Here is a 21,741-nt window from a genome sequence, read left to right on the forward strand (position 1 = left end):
ATTTATGTCTAATGATCTGTGCATCTGACATGCTGCTGGCGTGTGGGGGCGGTAACGCTATGCGTTCCAGAAACCGGGTTGCTTTGGACCCATTTTCTGGGCGTACCCAAATCAGTGGCTGCCTCCTTGGAGGGTTACACAGATGTCCGATGTTTAAGAGGTTGATCCGATGCTGCGTCTTTAGACTAAGCGCAGGAGGCCCATGTTCACTCACCATCCGGGGCCCCCTCCTCTCTCTTCGGCGACCGTGGCGTACTGACAGGTTCAGTAGACTCCGGGCACTAACCTGTGCCCAGAGTCTACTGTGCATGCGCAGGACACTGGCAAAATGGCGTGGCAGCCATTTTCCCAGCGATTTCTCTACTGCACATATGCAGAACGCCGGGAAAGTGGCTACTGCGTTCTGTGTAGCACCTCTCCAGCCGACGTGGGACTTTGGAGAGGTATTAGGAAGTATGGGTGCAAGGTGTGCGGTGTGGGCCCCCCTGGACCCAGGGGCCCGTGTGCCCTGCACACCCAGCACCCCCAGCACCCATTATAGATACTCCCCTAAGTGTCAGATCACAGAAGCCTGTAGTAAGGGGTCTTTCTATTTAGGATGCCCTGTGCGGCTTTTGCATAATCTCACACAGCCGCTGCGTACAATAAATTCATATACAGATATACAATAAAAAAATAATTCATTTAATTTAATTATTTTTATTGTATACCTGTATATAAATTTAGTAAATTGAAAACAATTTTCATGCACTCTCTCTTGATAATTCATTATCATCTAAAATATATATGACGTATTGTTTTTATTATACTGAAAACTGAAAATGTTAAAAAGTTATAATGCAGTTATGAGTTAAATTAAGAATACCCAGGAAACTTAGTAGTTAAGGCTGCTTATAGAAACGCAGATGGTGCCCAGGAGAGAGGGAGCAGCGTGGAGCCGTATCATATTAATTGTCTCCTCTGTTACAGCGAACTGCTTGAAGAGTTGGAGAACTGCACCTCTGCCCACATGATTGCCGAGTGTTTTGTCATGAGGGTAAGACTGCCCCCTGCTGGCCAAATACCCAGTGGTGTCACTAGTTAAGCAAGAGCATCTTTTAAGGGTGGAACATATTATCAAAAAAATATAATTAAACCTGGGATAGTGATAGACTATTAAAGAAGGTATAAAAGCCAATAAACATCACAATACTGAAACACAAGCTGAGCAGTGCCAGCCCTATGCAGCTAATTTAGTCTATCTAAGCAAAATATAAATGTAGATACTGAACATATCAGTCTATAAGCTTGTAAGATACAGTACCTCAAATTGCTGTTTGCAAAGGGAAAAGTGTTTTATTTTAGAAATAAAGTTTTTTTTCCCCTTACTACACAGCTATCACTAACACGAGTTGAGATAGTGATTGGATTACAGAGACGGTCCTTGTATACAGGAGATAGTTAGCTTCCCCATGCAAAGCTATTACCTTAGATGGTTGCTAGCGACAATGCTCGGTGATAGACTCTGCCGGCGGTTGCCTTTGAAATAACAGTCAAACCAGCCGTGATCCATATTTGAATCAACCCCTAAGTATATATTACAATGCCCTGCTGCCGCCACTACACCACCTGTCATTCCCTGTGGATTGGGTGCTAATATAATGTATTGCTGGGAAGGGTCAGATGTCATTCTCCACATACGCTGCTTGGTCCACACAGTTAGGCTGATTATGCATCAAACAGATTATCTGTGCACAGACGCAAAGGGCTGTCTTTCTGTGAAATAGGGCGTTTCAGGGCGGGGACTGGGCAGCGGCAAAGCAATTGCACATAACCACCCTGACTTGTGGGAGTGTCGTGGGAGCGTGTGGGCGTGTATCTTATTCGTCTGTACTTGCGATTCTGAGTTGTGGTTAGGGATAAGGGACGCCTATTACCAGTGGATCTCTAGCATCTAGCGTGGGGCTAATGATGACAGTTGCGGCGGCCGGCGTCAGATCAATGGGCGGCACGGTTTTCCGCTTGCATGCGCGTAAACCCTGAGTTAGTTGAATGGAGACCTGCAGTTGCACAAGGTAGTAAATAAGGATGAAGCGGCTGCCTGCAACTGCAGATACTTTGCGTTTCTAAGAATCAGCCCCCAAGTATAAGCAGCACTGCGGCTGGTGCTCATTGAACCTATGAGGATATTGCCTCAGTACACGTAAGTGCTCAGTGTCAAAGGTCAACCAGACACATTGGCTTATCTATAATGGGTGCAGGGTGTGTGGTGCACACGAGGCCCTAGTTCCAGGGGGGTCCACACCGCAAAACCCTGCACCCATATTGTTATTATACTTACCTCTCTGTAGTCCAGTACTGCAGACTCTAATCACCAGGAAAATGGCGTTTTCCCCTTGATTTGCAAATGCGCAGTAGAAATGTCTCCAGGAACATAGAAGGGGCGCCATCTTCCCGGAGACCTGTGCATGCGCAGTAGACTCAAACCAGAGTGTACTGTGCTGCTGTAGAGGAGGGGGCCTGCACGGTGGCTGCTCACCAGCCTACTCCTCTCTTATACCACCCCCTGACTGGACATGGATGCAACAAGTCTTGTTCTATTGTGTCCATGTCCATCCAGCATTTACTCATGTGTACTATTGCCATGTTCCCCATAGGGGTAAAGGGATCCTATTTGCAGCCTCAGTTAAGCTACCCTCACCTCCTCAGATGGAATGTTCCCCCCTTCTCATGTGTACGAGCCCTTAGATGTATTTTAGTTTACTAGAAAATCTTCCTCCACACCTATGTTCCAAATCTCAGGAAAAGATCTAAGAGCCCAGGGTCTATTTTAATAAATAGGCAGAATGGGCATTTTCCCATGGTCAACAATTGATTTTTAATGAAATCTTGATAGGTGACGGTTCTAAAACAGCTCCTGGCCCAGTTCCCAGGAAAGGAAGCAACTCTGGGTTTAAGAGGAGATATTTTCCTCAGATAAGTAAAATAGCTGCTCTACTAAACTTAATTCTATGGAACGCTCTCATTTTCAGCCCAAAATCTAATCCTATCCCCAACCTGACACCCAGCATTATTCCAGTCCCTAAACTCGGCCCAAGCTCTAAATCTGTAATCATGTTCGAGACCCCCAAAAAGCAAAAACTCTATATTTATTTTTTGTGTTTTATTGCTGTCGAAGCCGGAGAGCGCTACTGCGCATACTCCATATTGTCTCCTTTAGGGAGGCTTCAATCCCTAACCAAGATGGCCGCCATCTTGTCACTGTATTAGCGTGCCACAGTGAGACTTAGCTCCAGGGAGACTCTGCTATTCCCGCGTGTTCCATCCTGCTACAGCCACCGATACTCCTCGCATCCTGCCCCGCTACCCATATACTGTCACCGGCTCCGCCCCATGCTGTATATGCATAACTGTGGATACGGCTACACTAATCACATGGCAGCTGAATAAACCACCCCACTGGTCAAGTACTGGTCTGTTCATTGACTGAGGGCATCAGCTGGTATGTACGAATACTCTGCCATGCCATCGCCAATAGTACACACATATTCCAATTGTGGTAAATTGATTGTTTTGGAATATAAGTTGCTTGCCTACTCTCCTCCAATGTCCGGAAGTCTCCCAAATTTCGGTGAGGTCTCCAGCATCCCCGGAATGGTAGACACAGCTTTCCCCAGTGAATTGGGTGGCCTGGGGACCTTGATAACGCAATCTGTGCTGAATAGCGGCATTGTATAGCATGCGTCAGGGGCACGATGACATGAACCCGCCCTTTCCCCGTGGTCGCCACCCCAAGGCTTCTCCCGGAGCAGACATTTTAAAAGTGGGCAGGTCACCCCTCCTCCACCACCACCACCACCACCACCACGTGTCAGAGCCAGGAACTGAAGAGTGTACTCTAAAAGTAACTGGCCCAATGTGCATTGAGATTCCACCACTGGAATCTTATGTATGGCTATCACAGTAATACTAGTAGCTGTAGAAGAGCTGGATACAGGATATGTTGCTCACACTCTATGTAAAATCCAAACTTCACATCCCAGCTTCATATTGACCATATATTTTCTCCGCAGAGTGAAGAGTTTGACATCTATACCCTGTACTGTATGAATTATCCCAGGTAATCACCCTCTTATTGGAAACAGCTGGAAGACCTCTAAAGGTTACGGACAGAACAGCAATAAAGGTCGTCCACAAGAGCGCAGGATACTACACGTGGGCTCGCAGAGCTTTGCCATTTCCCCCCCCCCCCCCCTGTGCACCTATTTGTCCTGCTAGCATGTTCACAGGTGACCTCCCACACTCCAGTTTTGGCAATGCAACCCCAGAACATGAAGTGCACCACAGGCGTAGTTATAGGAGCAAATAGCTTCAGGGCTGTGAGAGGCGCACATTTTGCACTTGTGTAACCATGAGCCCCATGTGCAGCCTATGGGGTGTGTGATCCTGCCCTCCACAGGCTGTGCGGTAACAGCCGATGCTGGACTTACAGCTTAGGAGAAGTGTGACAGATAGAAACCTAGTGATCCATGTAGTCACTCTCTCCAGCTAAAAACCTGGTTAAGATCGGGCCGTAGAGCAATCCATCCCCACTGTAATAGCCGCCAGTGACCCTCACTGTATGGTCTGGCATGATACTTTGGACCTCATTCAGAGTCGGTCGTTGCGGCCGCATGGTCGTAAGGTAAAAGGGGCCGGATATGCAAATGAAGCGCTCGCAAGTTGCGTCGTTAAGATAGGATCGTTAGCTGGACGAGCGAGGGGAGGGTGCGGCCGTAAGACTAAAAATACGCCCCCTTCTCGTTCCCATTACACGTCATCTCCGGGCATATAAGGATTAATCGAGACCATCGGGAACCATCGGTGCTGGTCGTAGACCTTAAGGTTGACCATACCCTCTCTTAAACACTACGAACAAGTCAGTGTAAAAACCTCCCATGTCACATGTGCCATGACACTACTTAGTTAATTATGCCCTCCCATAAAACGCCGTTTGCATAGTCAGGCATGCCTGTGTTCGGATCTCCACTCCCCCGTTCACAAGCACCTTCCCCTGTTACCGCCCACAAACGCCTCATCCTGTCACTCAAACTAACGACCTGGCAAAGTTGAAGGAGAGAGCAATTTCTGATCGTAATAGCTAGTTTGCGCACGCGCATTGCGAATTTTACACATGCGCAGTTTAGCGAACATCGGTGGCATACGACCGTGCGGCCGCAACGACCGACTCTGAATGAGGTCCTTTATACCCAGCACACTCACTCCTATGCAGTCACAGGGCGAGAATTATCACAGCTTCTAAAGAGGACACGTGGTGCTGTTGCCCATAGCAGCCAATCATATTCTAGAGCTATAATGTATCCAGTACATTCTATAAAATGATAGCTACGATCTGATTGGTTGCTGTGGGCAACACCACCACTTGTCCCCTTTAGAAGGTTTGATCATTTAATAAACGTTTGTAGTTTGTTCCTCTTGAGTAGGTTCCTCTCCTGCGCTCCCTGATTGCTCCCATATGTTACCGTTTAGAAAAAAGTTTACATTATATATACCGCATAGAAAACCCTAACCTATAATAATTTACCTGTACAATGTAATATACACTATTAAAATATTCTGATATATACACAGTAAATAATCATATTGATAAATCCCAAAGCAGATAAATGGTCAGAGATTCTTGATCTCTTTTTTTTTTTCTTGTAAAGTGCACATTCATATTAGTAAATAATAGTAAACTAATGTTTATGCGGCTTTAAGATAATAGGAAGAAGAATATTACAGTATATACGTATAGGATAGCGTCACAGCGGTAAATCACTGAAGTTGGATATAGAGACACTAGTGACTGTAATAACACTGGGATAAAAATTGCTGTAAGCCAGGCCTGGCCAACCTGTGGCTTTCCAGCTGTTGTGAAACTACAAGTCCCAGCATGTGCCCTGCTATTAGGGAATGCTACAACTATGGAAGGGCATGTTGGTATTAGTTTCACAACAGCTGGAGAGACACACGGGTTGGCCAGGCCTGCTGTAAGCAATGACTACTGCCAGCAGATGGCTGGTGTGACCTCCTCCAACAATACCTAACGGATGGACACTAACCTCAGACACACAGTATACAGTACAGTGCCGCATTAAAACACAAACAGTGCCCCTTTCATGTTATAATGTCTCTATTTCTTCCTTTCCCATCTCCCCAGCTCTGTGTCTGTGCTCCGTGAATGTATGAAGAATGAGGAGCTGGTGCAGTTCTTTAGAGAGAGACAGGCGGTGCTGTCACATTCCCTGCCTCTGGAGACCTATCTCCTGAAACCCGTACAGCGCATTATGAAGTACCACCTCCTCCTGCAGGTGGGTGGCAGTCTGTATATTGACCCTACTGTCACCATCCATTTCCTTCGCACCTGTTCTCAGTAGCCGTTGACCAGTCTCGTGTTGTCCCCCCTGCTGATTCCCCCTGTCCAATGTGCCCATGTCTGCTCTTGGTTTTATGACAGGAGCTGGCTAAGCACTTTGATAAGAATGTCCCTGGTTATGAAGTGGTGGAGGAAGCAATCATCACTATGACTGCGGTGGCCTGGTACATCAATGACATGAAAAGAAAGCAGGAACACGCTGTTAGGCTCCAGGTAACTAGGGATGAAGAGGTTGGGAAGCTATCCAGTAAACTTCAGGAACGAGCGATTAGAATGAATGGTAATAGCTGTGCCTGAATCTCAGCCGGTGAACTATATGACACTACGCTCTCCTTACTCACCTCCAGGAAATACAGAGCAAGCTGCTGAACTGGCAGGGACCTGACCTGAGTGGGTTTGGGGAGCTCATCTTGGAAGGGACGTTCCGTGTGCAACGTGTCAAGAAGGAAAGAGCCTTCTTCTTGTTTAGCAAAATGCTACTCATCACCAAGAAGAGGATGGATCTGTTCATATACAAAATGCATATCTTTGTGAGTCATGCTGCCCTGCAGAGCTTACACTCTTATTCGTCTGTGCTTGCAAACCGTCTTTTAATGCATTTGTACTGCTCTAATCACCACTCTATTGTCTCTGTTTTCTGGAATTATTTCACCCTACTTACATGTCTCTGAAAATTGATTCTCTGGGACTATTCTCTATCACTAGGCTCAAACTGGTCTGGGAACATCACTACACACACTGGTCTGGGAACATCAGTAGACACACTGGTCTGGGAATATCACTAGAGACATTGGTCTTGGAACATTACTACACTCACACTGGTCTGGGAACATCACTAGACTCACACTGGTCTGGTAATATCAATAGACTCACACTAGGCTGAGAACATCACTAGAGACAGATTGGGAATGGGATGCCGGCGCTCGGGATCCTGGCAGTCAAAATCCCGACACCGGCATCCTGACAGGGTTATGATACCGACACCTGTCGGTAGGTATCCTAACCCTCCTCCTATCTCTACCCCTAATCCTCCCTCCCCGGTGCCTAAACCTTCCCCCCTAGTGCCTAAACCCAACCTCCCACTCCCCGCACCCTAAACCTAACCCTCCCCCGCTTAGTGCCTAACCCTAATTCTCCCCCAACTGCCTAACCATAACCCCTAACGCTAACCCTCCTCCTAACCCTGCTACTTACCTTCGGGATGCCGGCGCCGGGATTCTGACAGTTGTCGAGATTTGGGCACCAGTATTTTACTTGCCGCATCCCATGTGCTGGGATATTGACCATAACCCCTAGACACACTGCTCTGTAAACATCACTACACTCACACTGATCTAGAAACATCACTGTACTCACACTGCTCTGGAAACATCACTACACTCACAGTACACTGGAAATAACACTACTTACACTGGTCTAGAATCATCTCTGCTCTATAAACATCACTAGACACTCTAATCTGGAATCATCACTGCACTCACATTGTTCTGGAATCATCACCACTCACACTGCTCTGTAAACATCACTACACTCACACTAATCTGTAAACATCAGTACACTCACAATAATCTGTAAACATCACTACACTCACAATAATTTGTAAACATCACTTCACACACTGATCAGTAAACATCTCTACATTCATACTGCTCTGTAACTATCACTACACTCACACTAATCTGTAAACATCACTACACTCATGCTGATCTGTTAACATCACTACACTCACACTAAACTGTAAACATAACTACACTCACACTAATCTGTAAACTCACTACACTCACACTAAACTGTAAACATCACTACACTCACACTAATCTGTAAACTTCACTACACTCACACTAAACTGTAAACATCACTACACTCACACTAATCTGTAAACTTCACTACACTCACACTAAACTGTAAACATAACTACACTCACACTAAACTGTAAACATCACTACACTCACACTAAACTGTAAACTTCACTACACTCACACTAATCTGTAAACTTCACTAAACTTCACTACACTCACACTCCTCTGGAATCTTTATATAATGTTCTGTTAGCGTGCAGATTGTAGACTTTAATCCGGTTTCTCCTCCAGTGCTGTAATCTGGCCCTGGCAGAGCAGCTAAAGAACAGTTTAAGTTTTCGAGTATCAGACATGACCATCCCCAAGCACCAGCAAGTTATCCAGGTAAGATCTCGGGTGGGAAATGTGCAGTGTTGTATAATAATGGAGTAAACCCAAAATTCTACTGAGGGAGCTGGGAAAGAGTTACAGTATGTGTCATTCAGCCAAGGTGTCATATACAAGATGCTTAACCCCAAGTGATCCTAAACCGTGACAAACAGTATAAAGCCATTTGTTCCATATGGAATAGGCGTGATATCACTATTGACTTGGGCACTGGTGCACTTGGGGCTTGTAAGTACAGTAATCCTATGGAGACTGAATTACACCCCCCTAAAACCCAATTAAGAATTAAACTTATTTTTAAGATACAACATTTACTAGGTATATCTTTACACACTCCATAGGGTGATAGTTTATGACGATGACGACTGTGTTGTAGCCCAGATTTAGCTATACAATAAATTTCTAGCTGCATATATCTTCAGATGCATGCAAATCAAAAGACAGCCGTAGAAACGTAAATGTACGGATGCAATTATCATGCTCAATGTGTAATTTAACCAAGTATTATTATTCAAAACAATCTATTGACTTTGGCGCTTATTAAAAATGTATCAGGTGATACTCTATAAACCAATACAAAATGTAATTTGAAAAAAATTGTTAAATTATAGCAGCGAGTCTTTAAACATGGGACTTGTGAATACCCATGAAACACACAAAAATCTATTGAACTACAGACTGCGCTAATATAGAACTCCTTACTGTGAGATTGCAGAACACACACAAATGCATATAGCAGTCAAGGCTCCATAAAATATATTTTTTTCTATAGATTTTAATCATGAATCAAATATTTAAAGATATACATATACATATATATATATATCTCACAATATACATGAAAAATATATTTAAATATAATAATACAACAATATAGCATAATAAGAACATTAATGTAAAAGTCTCTTGTGTGTGCACACAAAGAGTGAGAAAGCCCCCATTTCAAAGGGCCGAAACGCGTCTGTGGACCCCCTGATTTACAAGCACCCGTTCTATGTGGCAAGCCCATCTGGCTGAACATTCCCTACTGCTTCAAGCGGCTATTTCTCTGTGCAGCAGCATCCAGCAGAGGTGATCGTACATAGGCTCCAGCCCAGCAATTACAGCGCGCCCAGCAGACGAGCACGGGAGACAGATTGTTTGCTGGTGCAACGTCAGCCCAGCTCCGGCGGCCGATCACCTAATACGGGAAGCCTTATTCACCAAGCACCTTATCACTGTACATGTTACAGCTGCTAGCAGTCACCTGCAGGTACTTTGGGGGTCATTCAGACCCGCTCGCGAGCGCAGGACGCTCGCAAGTGGGTCGATGTTCCCCCACTGCGCATGCGCACGACGGAGGGAGCTCCGTCATGCGCATGCGCGAGACCCGGCGAGCGACGGGCTCTCCATCGCTCCGGGTCTCGCACCAAAGGGGGCGTGCTGTCGATGTTGATTGACAGCACGCCCCCTTTGGTGGGCGTGCCGGGGGCGTGCCTGCCAGACGGAGGCGCTCCCATGGGAACGCCTACCGTTTGAAGCCGGCCCCACTGACATCACTAGTGATGTCAGTGGGAGTGATTTTGGCTCTGATAGAGCCAAAATCACTCCAGGGCTTGCGGCAGCGAGACCCTACCGCAGGGTCTCCGTCGCAAGCCCGATGGTCGCGATGGTCAAGACCATCGCGACCATCATCATGGACGCTCGCATATGCTGTGGGTGGTCACCCACAGCTATGCGAGCCATTTTCATGGAGGAGGGCACTGATTCAGAGCGAGCGCTCTGGTCAGAGCGTTTGGCTCTGAATCAGGCCCTTTGTATCCATAACACTGCGCTCATTCGGCTTGTCCATTATCATTGATACTTTTGGATATGTTTATGGAACTGTAACTGGACCAGTCATTACGTTATTGGAGACTAATATTGATTCAATCCATTAGTTCAAACCAAGCGATGTGTGCACACACAAGAGACTATTAAATTAATGTTCCTATTATGCTATATTGTTGTATTATTATTTTTAAATATATTTTTTCATTTATATTGTGAGAGATATATATATCTTTAAATATTTGATTCATGATTAAAATCTATACATTTTTATTTTATATTTAACGGAGCCTTGACTGCTATATGCATTTGTGTGTGTTCTGCCATCTCACAGTAAGGAGTTCTATATTAGCACAGTCTGTAGTTCAATAGATTCAAGTATTATTATTATTACAATTAATTTATAGGGCGCCACAAGTGGTCCGCAGCGCCGTACATACAGTACAGGATGCACAGAACATTACATTACAATACAGTAACCAAAATATAAACAGAACACAAGTAACAAATAGCAACACAATTCTCCATACACAGTACAGCTCTGAAGGTGAAGGCTGTCATAGAAGTGCTAGAGAAGAGGGCTGTGAGACAGTGGGGAGGAGGACCCTGCTCCTAGGAGCTTACAATCATTATTATTCTTTATTTATTCGGCGCCACAAAGGGGTTTACAGTGCCTTGCAAAGTTCATAGACAGAAAGAGTATGAGCCAAACAAGACAATAAGGAGACTTAAAGAACAGAACGTTGCAGGACATGGGCCACAAGGATTATAAACATTGCTGTATCTGGCCAGATATTGTTTGGGCAGACTGGGAAATCGGGTGGGCTAGTGATCGCATCGGTGGTGTGAGTGATCTGCTGCAGTATCTATAGGTCCTTTACAGTATAGTCATGGAATTTTCCCCTATTGTATGTTGATAGAGATTACTAAGGCTATAATTTTACAGTTATTGTGCATTGCGTTATGTGGGACTTGTCTTATTGGCTGGTGTATAAATGATCCAGGAATATTAACTAAAATGGTGCAGTGTGAGCGCCCCCTGGTGGTGTGACATGACACTGAGTTCCCCTCTCTTTCTCAGGCCAGGAATCAGGAGGAGAAGCGCCTTTGGATCTATTACATAAAGCGTCTTATAGTTGAAAACCACCCAGCATCCATTCCTCAGAAGGTAACTGCATGCCCTGTACATAGAGTGACTGCAGATGCTTTTATCCGATGACGTCAGTAGCATAAAGGTTACTCGGAAGTACTGAGGAGTTCTTTGGTTATATAAAGGGTACATGATGGTGTCGGAAATAAATTTACTGACAGTATCATTATTTTATAGCATTTGTAAAGTTGGGTACACACCATACAACGGTGCGACCCGCGATGCAGCGACCAATGTAATGATATATCACGCGTGCCGTACACACTGCACGATCAAGTGTACGATGGCGCAATTTATCGTTATATGCTGTATGTAACAGCACCGCGTCGTTCATTGCGTCATCCCATCTACCGTGCAGAAAAGCAGCTGGGACAATGCAATGGACGATGGCCGGGTAAGACGGATAGGGCAGACACACTATACGATGTGTGCGATATATCGTTCTGATACGGGACAAATTATATATCTTCTGACATCATATAGTGTGTACCCAGATTAAGAGTATCTATATTTGATTTGATGCCAGCACAAAAACAAACATCTATGTGTCAGTAAAAATATCCACCAACAGCACTAAACTAGAGGTAAGGTACCAAAGCAGTAGTTTGGGTCTGAAGAACTTTTTATTTTACATAATTATGTGTCCATGAACATTATTATAATCAGGGATGGGGAACCTCAGGCCGGGGCCCGTATAAGGCCCCCGGAATCATTTGGTCTGGCCCTCTGAGCTTTTTTCTGCTAGTCTCATCTGGCTAGCAGGGTGCCTATAATGGCACCGAGCATGCCAGAATCTATGCAGCAGTGCCGCCTGGAGCATCCTTAGGACGCTTCAGACGGTCACACCGCTGCCCTTACAGCTCCCCGGAGCATCCTCAGGATGTTCCAGGCATTGCTGTAATCACCAGCGATTGTGGCCCCGTCTCCGTGTGACATCACACGGAGGGAGCATGGCCTGCACCGGGCCCGCAAATAATGTCACATATATATCAAAATGGCCCCTGGCAGAAAAAAGGTTCCACACCTCTGTTATAATTGAACTCCGCTCCAAATTAAAATCCAGTATTGGGTGGAATTTACTTTTTATGATTTAAAACACGGCATACTGCAGGAAGTATTCAGAGGAGCACGCTAGCTACATGCAATGCTAATATGCACACAGTTGGGTGACGTTGGAAGTACTGCGCATATGTCCGATTTACACAGTGCATGCGTCCTAATAGTTACCACTGGGAGACGCAGAAGCATACTTGCCTATCCCCCAGGAATGGCCGGGAGGCTCCCGAAAATCGGCCACAACCACCCACTTTCCCAGTGAAGGGGGCGACAGAGGCAGCTGGTGACGTGATTCACGTTGAATCGGGTCATCGTGGCTCCGCTCCACAATGCCTGTAATCTACAATGACACAGTCACGCCCCCATATCCGCCCACCTCTGCCAAGCCCTGCCCATCACCGCCTGTACACCTGCTGCACAAGCCGCCGGGGAGGGGGGTGCAACGCGACACGATCCCCAGCCAGCGGGACCCCCGGCCAGATAGCAGAGATGGTTGTTCGGTGTGTATGAACAACCAACATCTGTTGATATATCTGCAGATCAGCCGATCTGCAGATATATATTTCTGGTGTGTACCCAGAGTAAAGCTGGCCACACACCAGACCAACTTACATCCAACCAGCCAACTTGTTGATTGGTTGGAATGAAAATCTGGTAACGTATGGGAGTAAATGATGATCAGCAATTGGCTCCTAAATGCTAGAAAACAGATGAAAATGGTCGTTTAGACAAGTTTGTTAAATGTTTGATCTAAACTATTTGTTCAAGCAACAGTTTTGGTCCATTTTCCAGCGTTTGGGAGCAAATTGCTGATGGTATTCCTTACCAGATTTTCATTCCAACCAATCAACTAGTTGGCTGGTTGGACAGATAATCTTTAGATGTGTGGCCAGCTTAAGTCTCACGGCACTGCAAGATGCTTATTGACCTCTCTCTGTTTAGATGCCTCCATAAACTAGAAGTGCCTGTTATTTTCAAAATATATACTGTCCAGCTTTCTAACACATTAGAGCCTTTCATTATATAAAACTTATTTTCCTGCTCATTTTCCCTACTGTATGACTTAAGTGAAGAAGAATGGGATAATGAGAATATTTTTAATATATGAAACAATTTTATTTAAAGTTTTTTTGGGTTTTTTTTACATTGGGATAGTTGCATCCTGAAATACACTCTCCCTCCCTTTACATCTAATTTACCGATCTCACTCAGAAATGTCTGCAAAACCTGGGGCATCGAATAGTGGTGCTTCTAAACCTGAATGTGATATCTTGCTAAATATTTACTGCTACTATTTTCTTTTTCAGGCTAAGCAAGTTCTACTTGAAAACACATTCCAAAGTAAGTTGTATTGCTGGTTCAATGACATGAGAGTATGAAGATCATGGATTGTGTGACACTGATAGTCACCTCTCTATATTCTGTGACTCTAGAAACCCCCAATCAAAGTTGCTTGACAGTGGAGGTTGCCTATCCAGAGTGTAGGACACTTGCATTCCCTGGTCCAGAGTACATGATTCTTGAGGCCTCCAGTCCAGAGTATACGATTCTGGAGGTCCAAAGTCCAGAGTATGCGATTCTGGAAATCCCAAGTTCATATATTATTGTGGAGATGCCCTGTCCAGAGTATATGAATCTGGAAATCCCCAGTTCAGAGAATATAATTTTGGAAGTCCCCAGTTCATTGAATATGACTCTTGATGTCCTCAGTCCAGATTGTGTGTCTCTAGAGGTCTCCAGTCCACAATATATATATCTTGAGGTCCTTAGTCCATAGTGTATGATTGTGGAAGCCCCTAGTCCAAAGTGTTTGACTTCGGGAGTTCCCGGTTAATTCTGTGTAACTCTGGAGGCCCCCAGTCTAAAGTGTGTGTGACTCTGGTGGTCCCCAGTCCAAATTTTGTGCCTATGGATGTACCCAGTCCAGAACTTGTGACTATGGAGGTTTCAGTATGGTGTAAATGACAGTGAAGGCCCTTTGTACAGAGACTCTGCAGGTCTCTCTTCCAAAGTGTACAATTCTGGAAGTCCACTTTCCAGAGTGTGTGATTTTTGGAGGTCCCTCTCCAGAGTGAGTTACTCTTCAGATGCTTCATTCATTTTATGTGACTGAATGTCCCACTCCAGAGTGCGTGTCTACAGGTCCTCTCTACAATAAATAACTCTACCCTGTGTGACTCTGGAGGCCCCCAATCCATAGTGTATTCTTCATCCAATGACTATAAATGTCTAGTCATGGGGCAATGTGGTCCCAAAATGGGCTTGTTTACCCAGGACACTTCCAATGTTTAATCATAAAGTGCAATTTATTAACCCTACAGGTTCATACAAATAATGAAGACTCTTAGTTGAGTCTACATAAAGATTGCATTGGTTAAATGTACTTAATTATCTCTTGAGGTCTTTCTATTGGTCTAGCTTAAAGGATATGATAATGTGAGAATAGGGCTCTTATATACAGTATGTTATATATATTTTTATTCTCACAGATTCTATGGATGTGCCGGTTACTTCTGACAACCCCAAATCGCCTTGGATGGAGGATTTGTGGACGTTTCACCGCAACCGGAGACAATCTGGTGAGGATCACCTTCCCATTTACCTAGTTGTTAATTAAATACGCAAGGGGAGCAAAACCGAATATAGAGGTGCAACCGGAGGGACAGACTCCATGGGCCAAATGTAATAGGGTGAGAGTTTAGAAAACGTGAGAGTTTAGCAGTAAACTCTCACACTTTTTAAACCCGGCCAATGTAATAGAGTCAGAGAACATGCAAACTCGCATGTTTTACAGACTCAAAAAACTCTCACGATTTAATCTCCCATCCAGATGTTTTCCCATTTTGAAGATTAAACTCAACCAATGTGAGAGTTTACTGCTAAACTCTCACCCTATTACATTTGGCCCATATATTTCATGTTAACTTTATGACATTATTGTCTGGTCATATATTTAAATGTTTGTTTCAGAGCCCCCTCAGTACATGTGCAGTCCAGGAAAGACCAAAAAATCCTTCACTCTCCAGAGTCTAGGCAGCAGCTCCCAGCCTCGGCGAGGACGCAGACTATCTGGTGAGTGACGTGGGCTCCAGAACACACAAATGTCAAATATATTATATAACTGATGAGACCACCGATTCTAAAGCTTAGTTCTCTTACATTACCTTCACTTTGCAGAGCCAGTCAAAGAAATTCAAGCAGCATTCGAGCATAGTGGTGAGTAACTTCATTTCTACATTCTGCTCTACATGTTTCCATTCAGCATACACATGTGCATCCGACTCAGTGATATGTAGAAGTTGACTTTCGCTAATCTTTTTGTTTTGGCTTATACCACATTGAATGTATGAACAATGTTACTTAGGGCCATATTCATTATGTTAATTATCGGGGGCTAGGAGGCCCCCAATAATTAACATTCATACTCGCAGCAAGCGCCGGAGCAATTCATAATTTTCTCCGTCGTGGAGACAGCTGATCCGAAGGCGGAAGGAGCCAGAGAGGGACGGAGGGAGGATCCGTCTTGGCAACTCGGGACTCCTTCCCATAGGGTAGGAGCAGGGTGCAGGAGCAAACGCCATCTGAAGATGGAGAAGGTTCCCATAGTCAAGCTCCAAAATATTGTATTATTGGATCTTGATGAATTTAGGTCCCCATACTAGTGTATGAAGACGCCAGGCCAGATCGGGAGTGAAAGTTAAGTTGAAGATATCTGTGATATCACCAGCGTTACCTTTATGATGAATATCCCCAATACTTTATTTCTACAAAAGTAGGTGAAAATGTAAATTTTCACCTACTTTTGTAGAAATTAAGTGATGATGAATATGGCCCTCAGTGAAGTGTCTGACACCAACGCTCAGACTGTGGCTTCTTAATGTCTCCATTGTCCTTCTCATATCGCAGCCCTGTCCTCACTAATACATCACTCATCTCCTGATATATTCTGTAATGTTGGGGGACCCTGCTCCTTTCACTATACAACTCTCAGTCTGTGGCTTCCTACTGCCTCCATTCCCCTCCTCACATCTTGTCACTGCCTCTGTCGCATGCAGCCCTATCTCCACTGATACATCACTCATCTCCTGATATACTCTGTGCTGCTGGGGACCCTGCTGAATCTACTATATAACTCTCAGTCTGTGGCTTCATGCTGCCTCCATTCCCCTACTCATATCATGTCCCTGTCCCTGTTGCATGTAGCCCTGTACTCTCTGATACATCACTCATCTCCTGATATACTCTGTGCTGCTGGGGACCCTGCTGAATATACTATATAACTCTCAGTCTGTGGCTTCCTGCTGCCTCCATTCCCCTACTCATATCATGTCCCTGTCCCTGTTGCATGTAGCCCTGTACTCTCTGATACATCACTCATCTCCTGATATACTCTGTGCTGCTGGGGACCCTGCTGAATCTACTATATAACTCTCAGTCTGTGGCTTCATGCTGCCTCCATTCCCCTACTCACATTATGTCCCTGTTGCATGTAGCCCTGTCCTCTCTGATACATCACGTATCTTCTGTTGTACTCTGTGCTGCTGGGGGACCCTGCTCATTCCAGTATATAACTCTCAGTCTGTGGCTTCCTGCTGCCTCCATTCCCCTTTTTAGATCATGTCACTGCCCCGTTACATGCAGACCTGTCCTCACTAACATAAATGTAGACAGGTCACACGATATGCAAACTTTGCTGCCCACAGCCTGTGCTTCTGGCTAGCAGGCTGACTGGAAGAGCACCCTGCGCCAGGATCACTGCTGAAGCGCCCGCCTGAGTGCCCTTTGGACGCTCCAGGCAGGCGCCCTGCAGTCTGTGCAACCGCCCTCAGTGCTGGGAAGTGTAGTAATGCCCTCTGCACAACACCATGCTCTCAGGGGGCGGAGCCCGCACAGGGCATTCTGATCTCACTGACTGTGTTGTGAACGTTTCGGTATCTGTTTAATTAATAAACCAGGTGCACATGGATTAGCAGGTTATTATATGTAATAAATGAGTAGATAGCTGCATGACTATAGGCAGCACTGACTATACGAGGTAAATAATGGCTGGAGACATGCCATGGCAACTTAGATAGGGGCCTAGGAAGCAAAATGAAGAATATAATGGTCCTACAGAGTCTACATAAGTCTCCCAAGGACTATTCAAAAAAGTGACATTCTTAATACTTTCTTAGTTATTAGAGAGCATCCGGCTGTTACATGAGGACTATAAAGGGGAAAAGGTCACCAATAGGAGGAAATTAACAGTTATTTTTACATAATAATTTATAGTATACATTAATAGAGTTTTCTTTAGTGTTATCAATACCTCACAATAAAATATAAATATTACACTTATATTTAAATATGCAAAATGACCAGCACATCCTAACAGTGTGTTTTATCTCTATGTCCTAGGTTTGGTGCAGATGAAGGTTAGTATATGTTTAATCCATCTCATTTCGTATAATCCTATTTCACTTAGAACACTGTAAGATAACTGTCCATAATCATGTAAATCAGGGACAGACTGGGGCTTAAATGCAGCCCCGTGTGTACATGTGTCACAGGGGTGTGCCGCGAGGCATTGGCGGCGTGGCATACCAGCCGAGCAGAGCACTGGGGGGCCAGGCCTACAGACTGCTGGACCGGCCTATCAGGCCATCGGCCCTTCTGGCATTCACCAGATGTCTAGTCCGGCCATAATGTAAATTGTAAACCATATTTTGTAGTGTATAAAATCACAAAACATATGCCTGGGCAATGTCTGGCCATGTCACGATGTAACAGAAAGGCTGGATCAATCTGGGTTGGAAAAGGACCACATAAGCAGAGACTGATGAAGATCATTTTTAATCCGCATTTATCAAGACGCCCGATAATTATCTGACTGATTCAGACTAAATTACTATCGGGCATCCGACTAGTTTTGGATGCTTTACAGATCCAAAGAAGGGAGCTGATCTCATTCAAACAACCACCTTTATGTTTCCTAATGTTGACTTTCCTTTTTTGTTCCTTAGCATGCGGGCAGCGAGGGAGAGCTTTTCCCATCCTCCAGCTCTCTTCAGTCTTCAGACAGCATATGCACGCTGGAGTCCTGCATCTTGGAGGATACAAGTGAAGCTTGTGAGGAGAGTATAGAGGACTCTCCCTTCTGCCTTCCTGAAGATGTCCTGTCTGGCAGCCTTTCCATCACAGATGAGATACTGGAGCTACTCAATCAGAGAGGCCTTCGGGCTGAGCCAATGAATGGAGAGTCTAAGACTTCAGAACAAGAACAGACAAAGGCTGAGATGAAGGAGCAGGTAAATCACTGTGATCTGTACATGTTTGGTATCCAGGCCCCTCAATTTAGTCCAGGTCCAATTCTAGGGACTGCCAAAATTCATGAGTACTCCCCACTGTGGGCCTTTCACTTGTTTTTCTCTCCATGGGAGTTTTACAAAATCACCATCTCTGTGATGGTTTATAATAAAACTAAATATATTGTGGGTGGATAAATCCTTTATGTAACAGAGCATTTATCACCAGTGGAATGGAATAAGATGGTCTTAAAACTGGGTCACACAAAAGCCTTAAGCCGACACTACAGCTGTCTATTTGCATATTACACTGAGTACCATTGTTGTATACATCATCCAGGGTCGGACAGACCCACAGGGATACAGGGGAAATCCCTAGTGGGCCCCAATGCCTTAGTGCCCCATCCCCTCTACTAGGGGTCAGTAATTTGGTGGAGCAGGATCATGGTTGAACTTGGGTGCTTGGCTTGTTTCTATGGGAACTACACCAAGATTAGCCAATCAAAGTGGGTGGTCCTGACACTCCCGTCCTCTCCTTTATAAAGGGACCCTTTTCTAAGCATGTCCTTTCTAATGGTTAGCCAAGTCCCCCTGAGGATCAACTTCTGATCCCTACCACTGCATTCCCTGGTGGGCCCTTCTTATCCCAGTCAGACACTGACATCATCCATGGTATTACTGCTGTCTATACACCTGTAACAGATAGATAGTACCAGAGCTCTGTATTCACATCTTACCCAGAGTACCACCGCATTGTACACCCCGTAGTGCTGCTGTTTAATGACAAACTATTGCAGCTCTATTTGCATCACACTTTACACTACTTCATCCCAGCTGTACTGTTTACATGTAAACCAATATATTCAATTTCACTTTGTGCTAGGAGTCTGTGAGCTGCAAGTTGAGACGGTCAGGATCATCTGAATACCTGGCTGAAAGAGAGAGGACAAGTTCCATCTCACTCGAAGAAGCTCCGGATGTATTCTCCAGTGGTGACTTAGCATCGTCTGATTCCCTGGATGAGATGAGAAGTCTAGAGTCAGGTCTAGGTGCCCCTGAGGTTCCTTTCTGCCGTGGATCTTCAAATGAAAGCTTGGAGAACAAAGAAAATGGAGAGTTCTCTGTAGAAGAGAAGGCTCCCTCGGAAGACCTTGGACAAGAAGAGACTGACCCCAGTGTCTACAGAACAGAAGCTTCTAAACCAGAGGAGCTTCAGCAGTCAGTGTCCTCTGGTGATGGAGAAGATATATCTTACAAGCTCAAAGAGATGGGTGAAGGACAGGAAGCGAATGAAATACAGGATAAAAATAGATGCGAGCCTGCTACAGAAAAGAAAGAACGAAGCCCAAAGGTCAAGAGGGACTCTACTTTGACACCGGATGACAGACTGTTGATTGAGAGAATAAAAAATTACTACGATAATGCTGACGCCGGAGCCTCATACCTCAGTAAAGAGGATAGTATTTCCTATATACCCACTGGGGTGGTGAAAGACTCCATCTTGAGATTCAATTACATCCTGCAGCAGGAGGTCAAGAAGGACAGAGAAAAGGGCACATGCCGGGCAAATGGGTGTGGTTCAGAGGGAAGGCAGATCGATTGTCAAAGGAAACCCCCATCCCATGTAGCCGAAGAAGCTACAATCATATTAGAGAAGAACAATGGTGGCTTGGAGCAAGAGCCAGAATACAAGTCTTGTGCTGAGATAAGAAAAGCCTGGAAAGAGAAAGAGAAACCAAACACTCCAGAAATGGGAAGAGTGCTAAAAAGAGGGAAGTCCTGGAGCAAAGAGCTGGAGGAGCAGGGTGGTGAGCTGGTTATCGTGGAGGAATCTGACTTAGAAGTTGTAGGTCATCTGCCAAAAGAGAGTTCCCTAAAGGGGGAGGTAGGAAAAGACCATCACAAACACAAGGCGGAAGAAAACGCCATCAGGCAGGCCGGCCCCCTGAAGACTGAACTTACCTGCTTCACCAGCGACACCAGCAAAGCGACCTTCTGCTCTCCAGGGATGGGCCTGTACGAGGGGGATGACATTTGTCTGATTGAGAACTCAGAGAAAATCATTAATAAAGTACAGCTGCTTGCAAAGATGTACAGTGAAAAGATTGGCCGGATGAAGACACAGAAGAAGAACGGGGAGAGCAGGATGTCGGCCGTTCAGAACAGAGCTACAGTGAAAACGCTCCCTCTGGTCCTTGAGGAGACCACTGGGGAAAGACACATGACAGGTAAGAATAGGAAAAGGCCCAGGGCTATGCTATGTCTTCTTCTAGGGGAATCTTACTGCTGACAAAACACAAATTGTGTCTGTAATGATAACATGTAATTCAGAGAGTGTTTATAAAAAATAGGTGTTACCTGGCTGTCTCCCAAAGGCAAATACGTTGTAATCAATCACTGCTCCCATGTTCATTCAATCTGTAATATATGCACAACTAGTAAAAAAATGATCAGACATTATATAATTGTAAAAACCAAAACGAGCAGGGCTCTGCTTATGGGAAATGACAATCTATAAGGAGATAGGGGGCAAAAAGAGACATACGGCGTTGGCTGCATGAAGACCAAACTGGTTCAACACGTTTGATTAATGCGGAGTAGTCTTTAAAAGGGAGTTTCAGCAGTTAATGAATACGTATGATGATTGAGCCAATTCTTAATTGAATGAGGTGTAATGAGAAAGCATACTTACGTGACTAAGTGTTTGTATATGAACGTTCATGTAAATGTCTACATGAAAGATTACCTATGGACGGGGGAACAATGCTTAAACTGTGCACACACTTGCAGATCAACTCTGCATATCAGATAAACGCTCCGGCCCTTGGCCTCCCAATCCGACCGTTGCAGGAGCGTTTA

At 44.9% G+C, this 21,741-nt stretch overlaps 1 protein-coding gene across 3 annotated transcripts in view; it reads left to right on the forward strand.

The window, feature by feature from the left end:
* Nucleotides 1-21,741, forward strand: part of LOC148453443 (uncharacterized) — a 99,905-nt gene that overhangs the window by 72,764 nt on the left and 5,400 nt on the right. For all 3 annotated transcript variants that reach the window (XM_088462100.1, XM_088462102.1, XM_088462101.1), the window contains 14 exons: nucleotides 970-1,036; nucleotides 4,053-4,099; nucleotides 6,182-6,332; nucleotides 6,479-6,604; nucleotides 6,739-6,927; nucleotides 8,488-8,580; nucleotides 11,474-11,560; nucleotides 13,906-13,939; nucleotides 15,088-15,177; nucleotides 15,569-15,670; nucleotides 15,776-15,814; nucleotides 17,996-18,012; nucleotides 18,601-18,885; nucleotides 19,766-21,110. In XM_088462100.1, coding sequence (XP_088318226.1) covers nucleotides 970-1,036; nucleotides 4,053-4,099; nucleotides 6,182-6,332; nucleotides 6,479-6,604; nucleotides 6,739-6,927; nucleotides 8,488-8,580; nucleotides 11,474-11,560; nucleotides 13,906-13,939; nucleotides 15,088-15,177; nucleotides 15,569-15,670; nucleotides 15,776-15,814; nucleotides 17,996-18,012; nucleotides 18,601-18,885; nucleotides 19,766-21,110 — 2,672 coding nt within the window. The remainder of the gene's footprint in view (nucleotides 1-969; nucleotides 1,037-4,052; nucleotides 4,100-6,181; nucleotides 6,333-6,478; nucleotides 6,605-6,738; nucleotides 6,928-8,487; nucleotides 8,581-11,473; nucleotides 11,561-13,905; nucleotides 13,940-15,087; nucleotides 15,178-15,568; nucleotides 15,671-15,775; nucleotides 15,815-17,995; nucleotides 18,013-18,600; nucleotides 18,886-19,765; nucleotides 21,111-21,741) is intronic.

The sequence above is a fragment of the Taudactylus pleione genome, unplaced genomic scaffold (genome assembly GCF_031769625.1).
Source record: "Taudactylus pleione unplaced genomic scaffold, aTauple2 ptg001150l, whole genome shotgun sequence".
Taxonomy (NCBI): domain Eukaryota; kingdom Metazoa; phylum Chordata; class Amphibia; order Anura; family Myobatrachidae; genus Taudactylus; species Taudactylus pleione.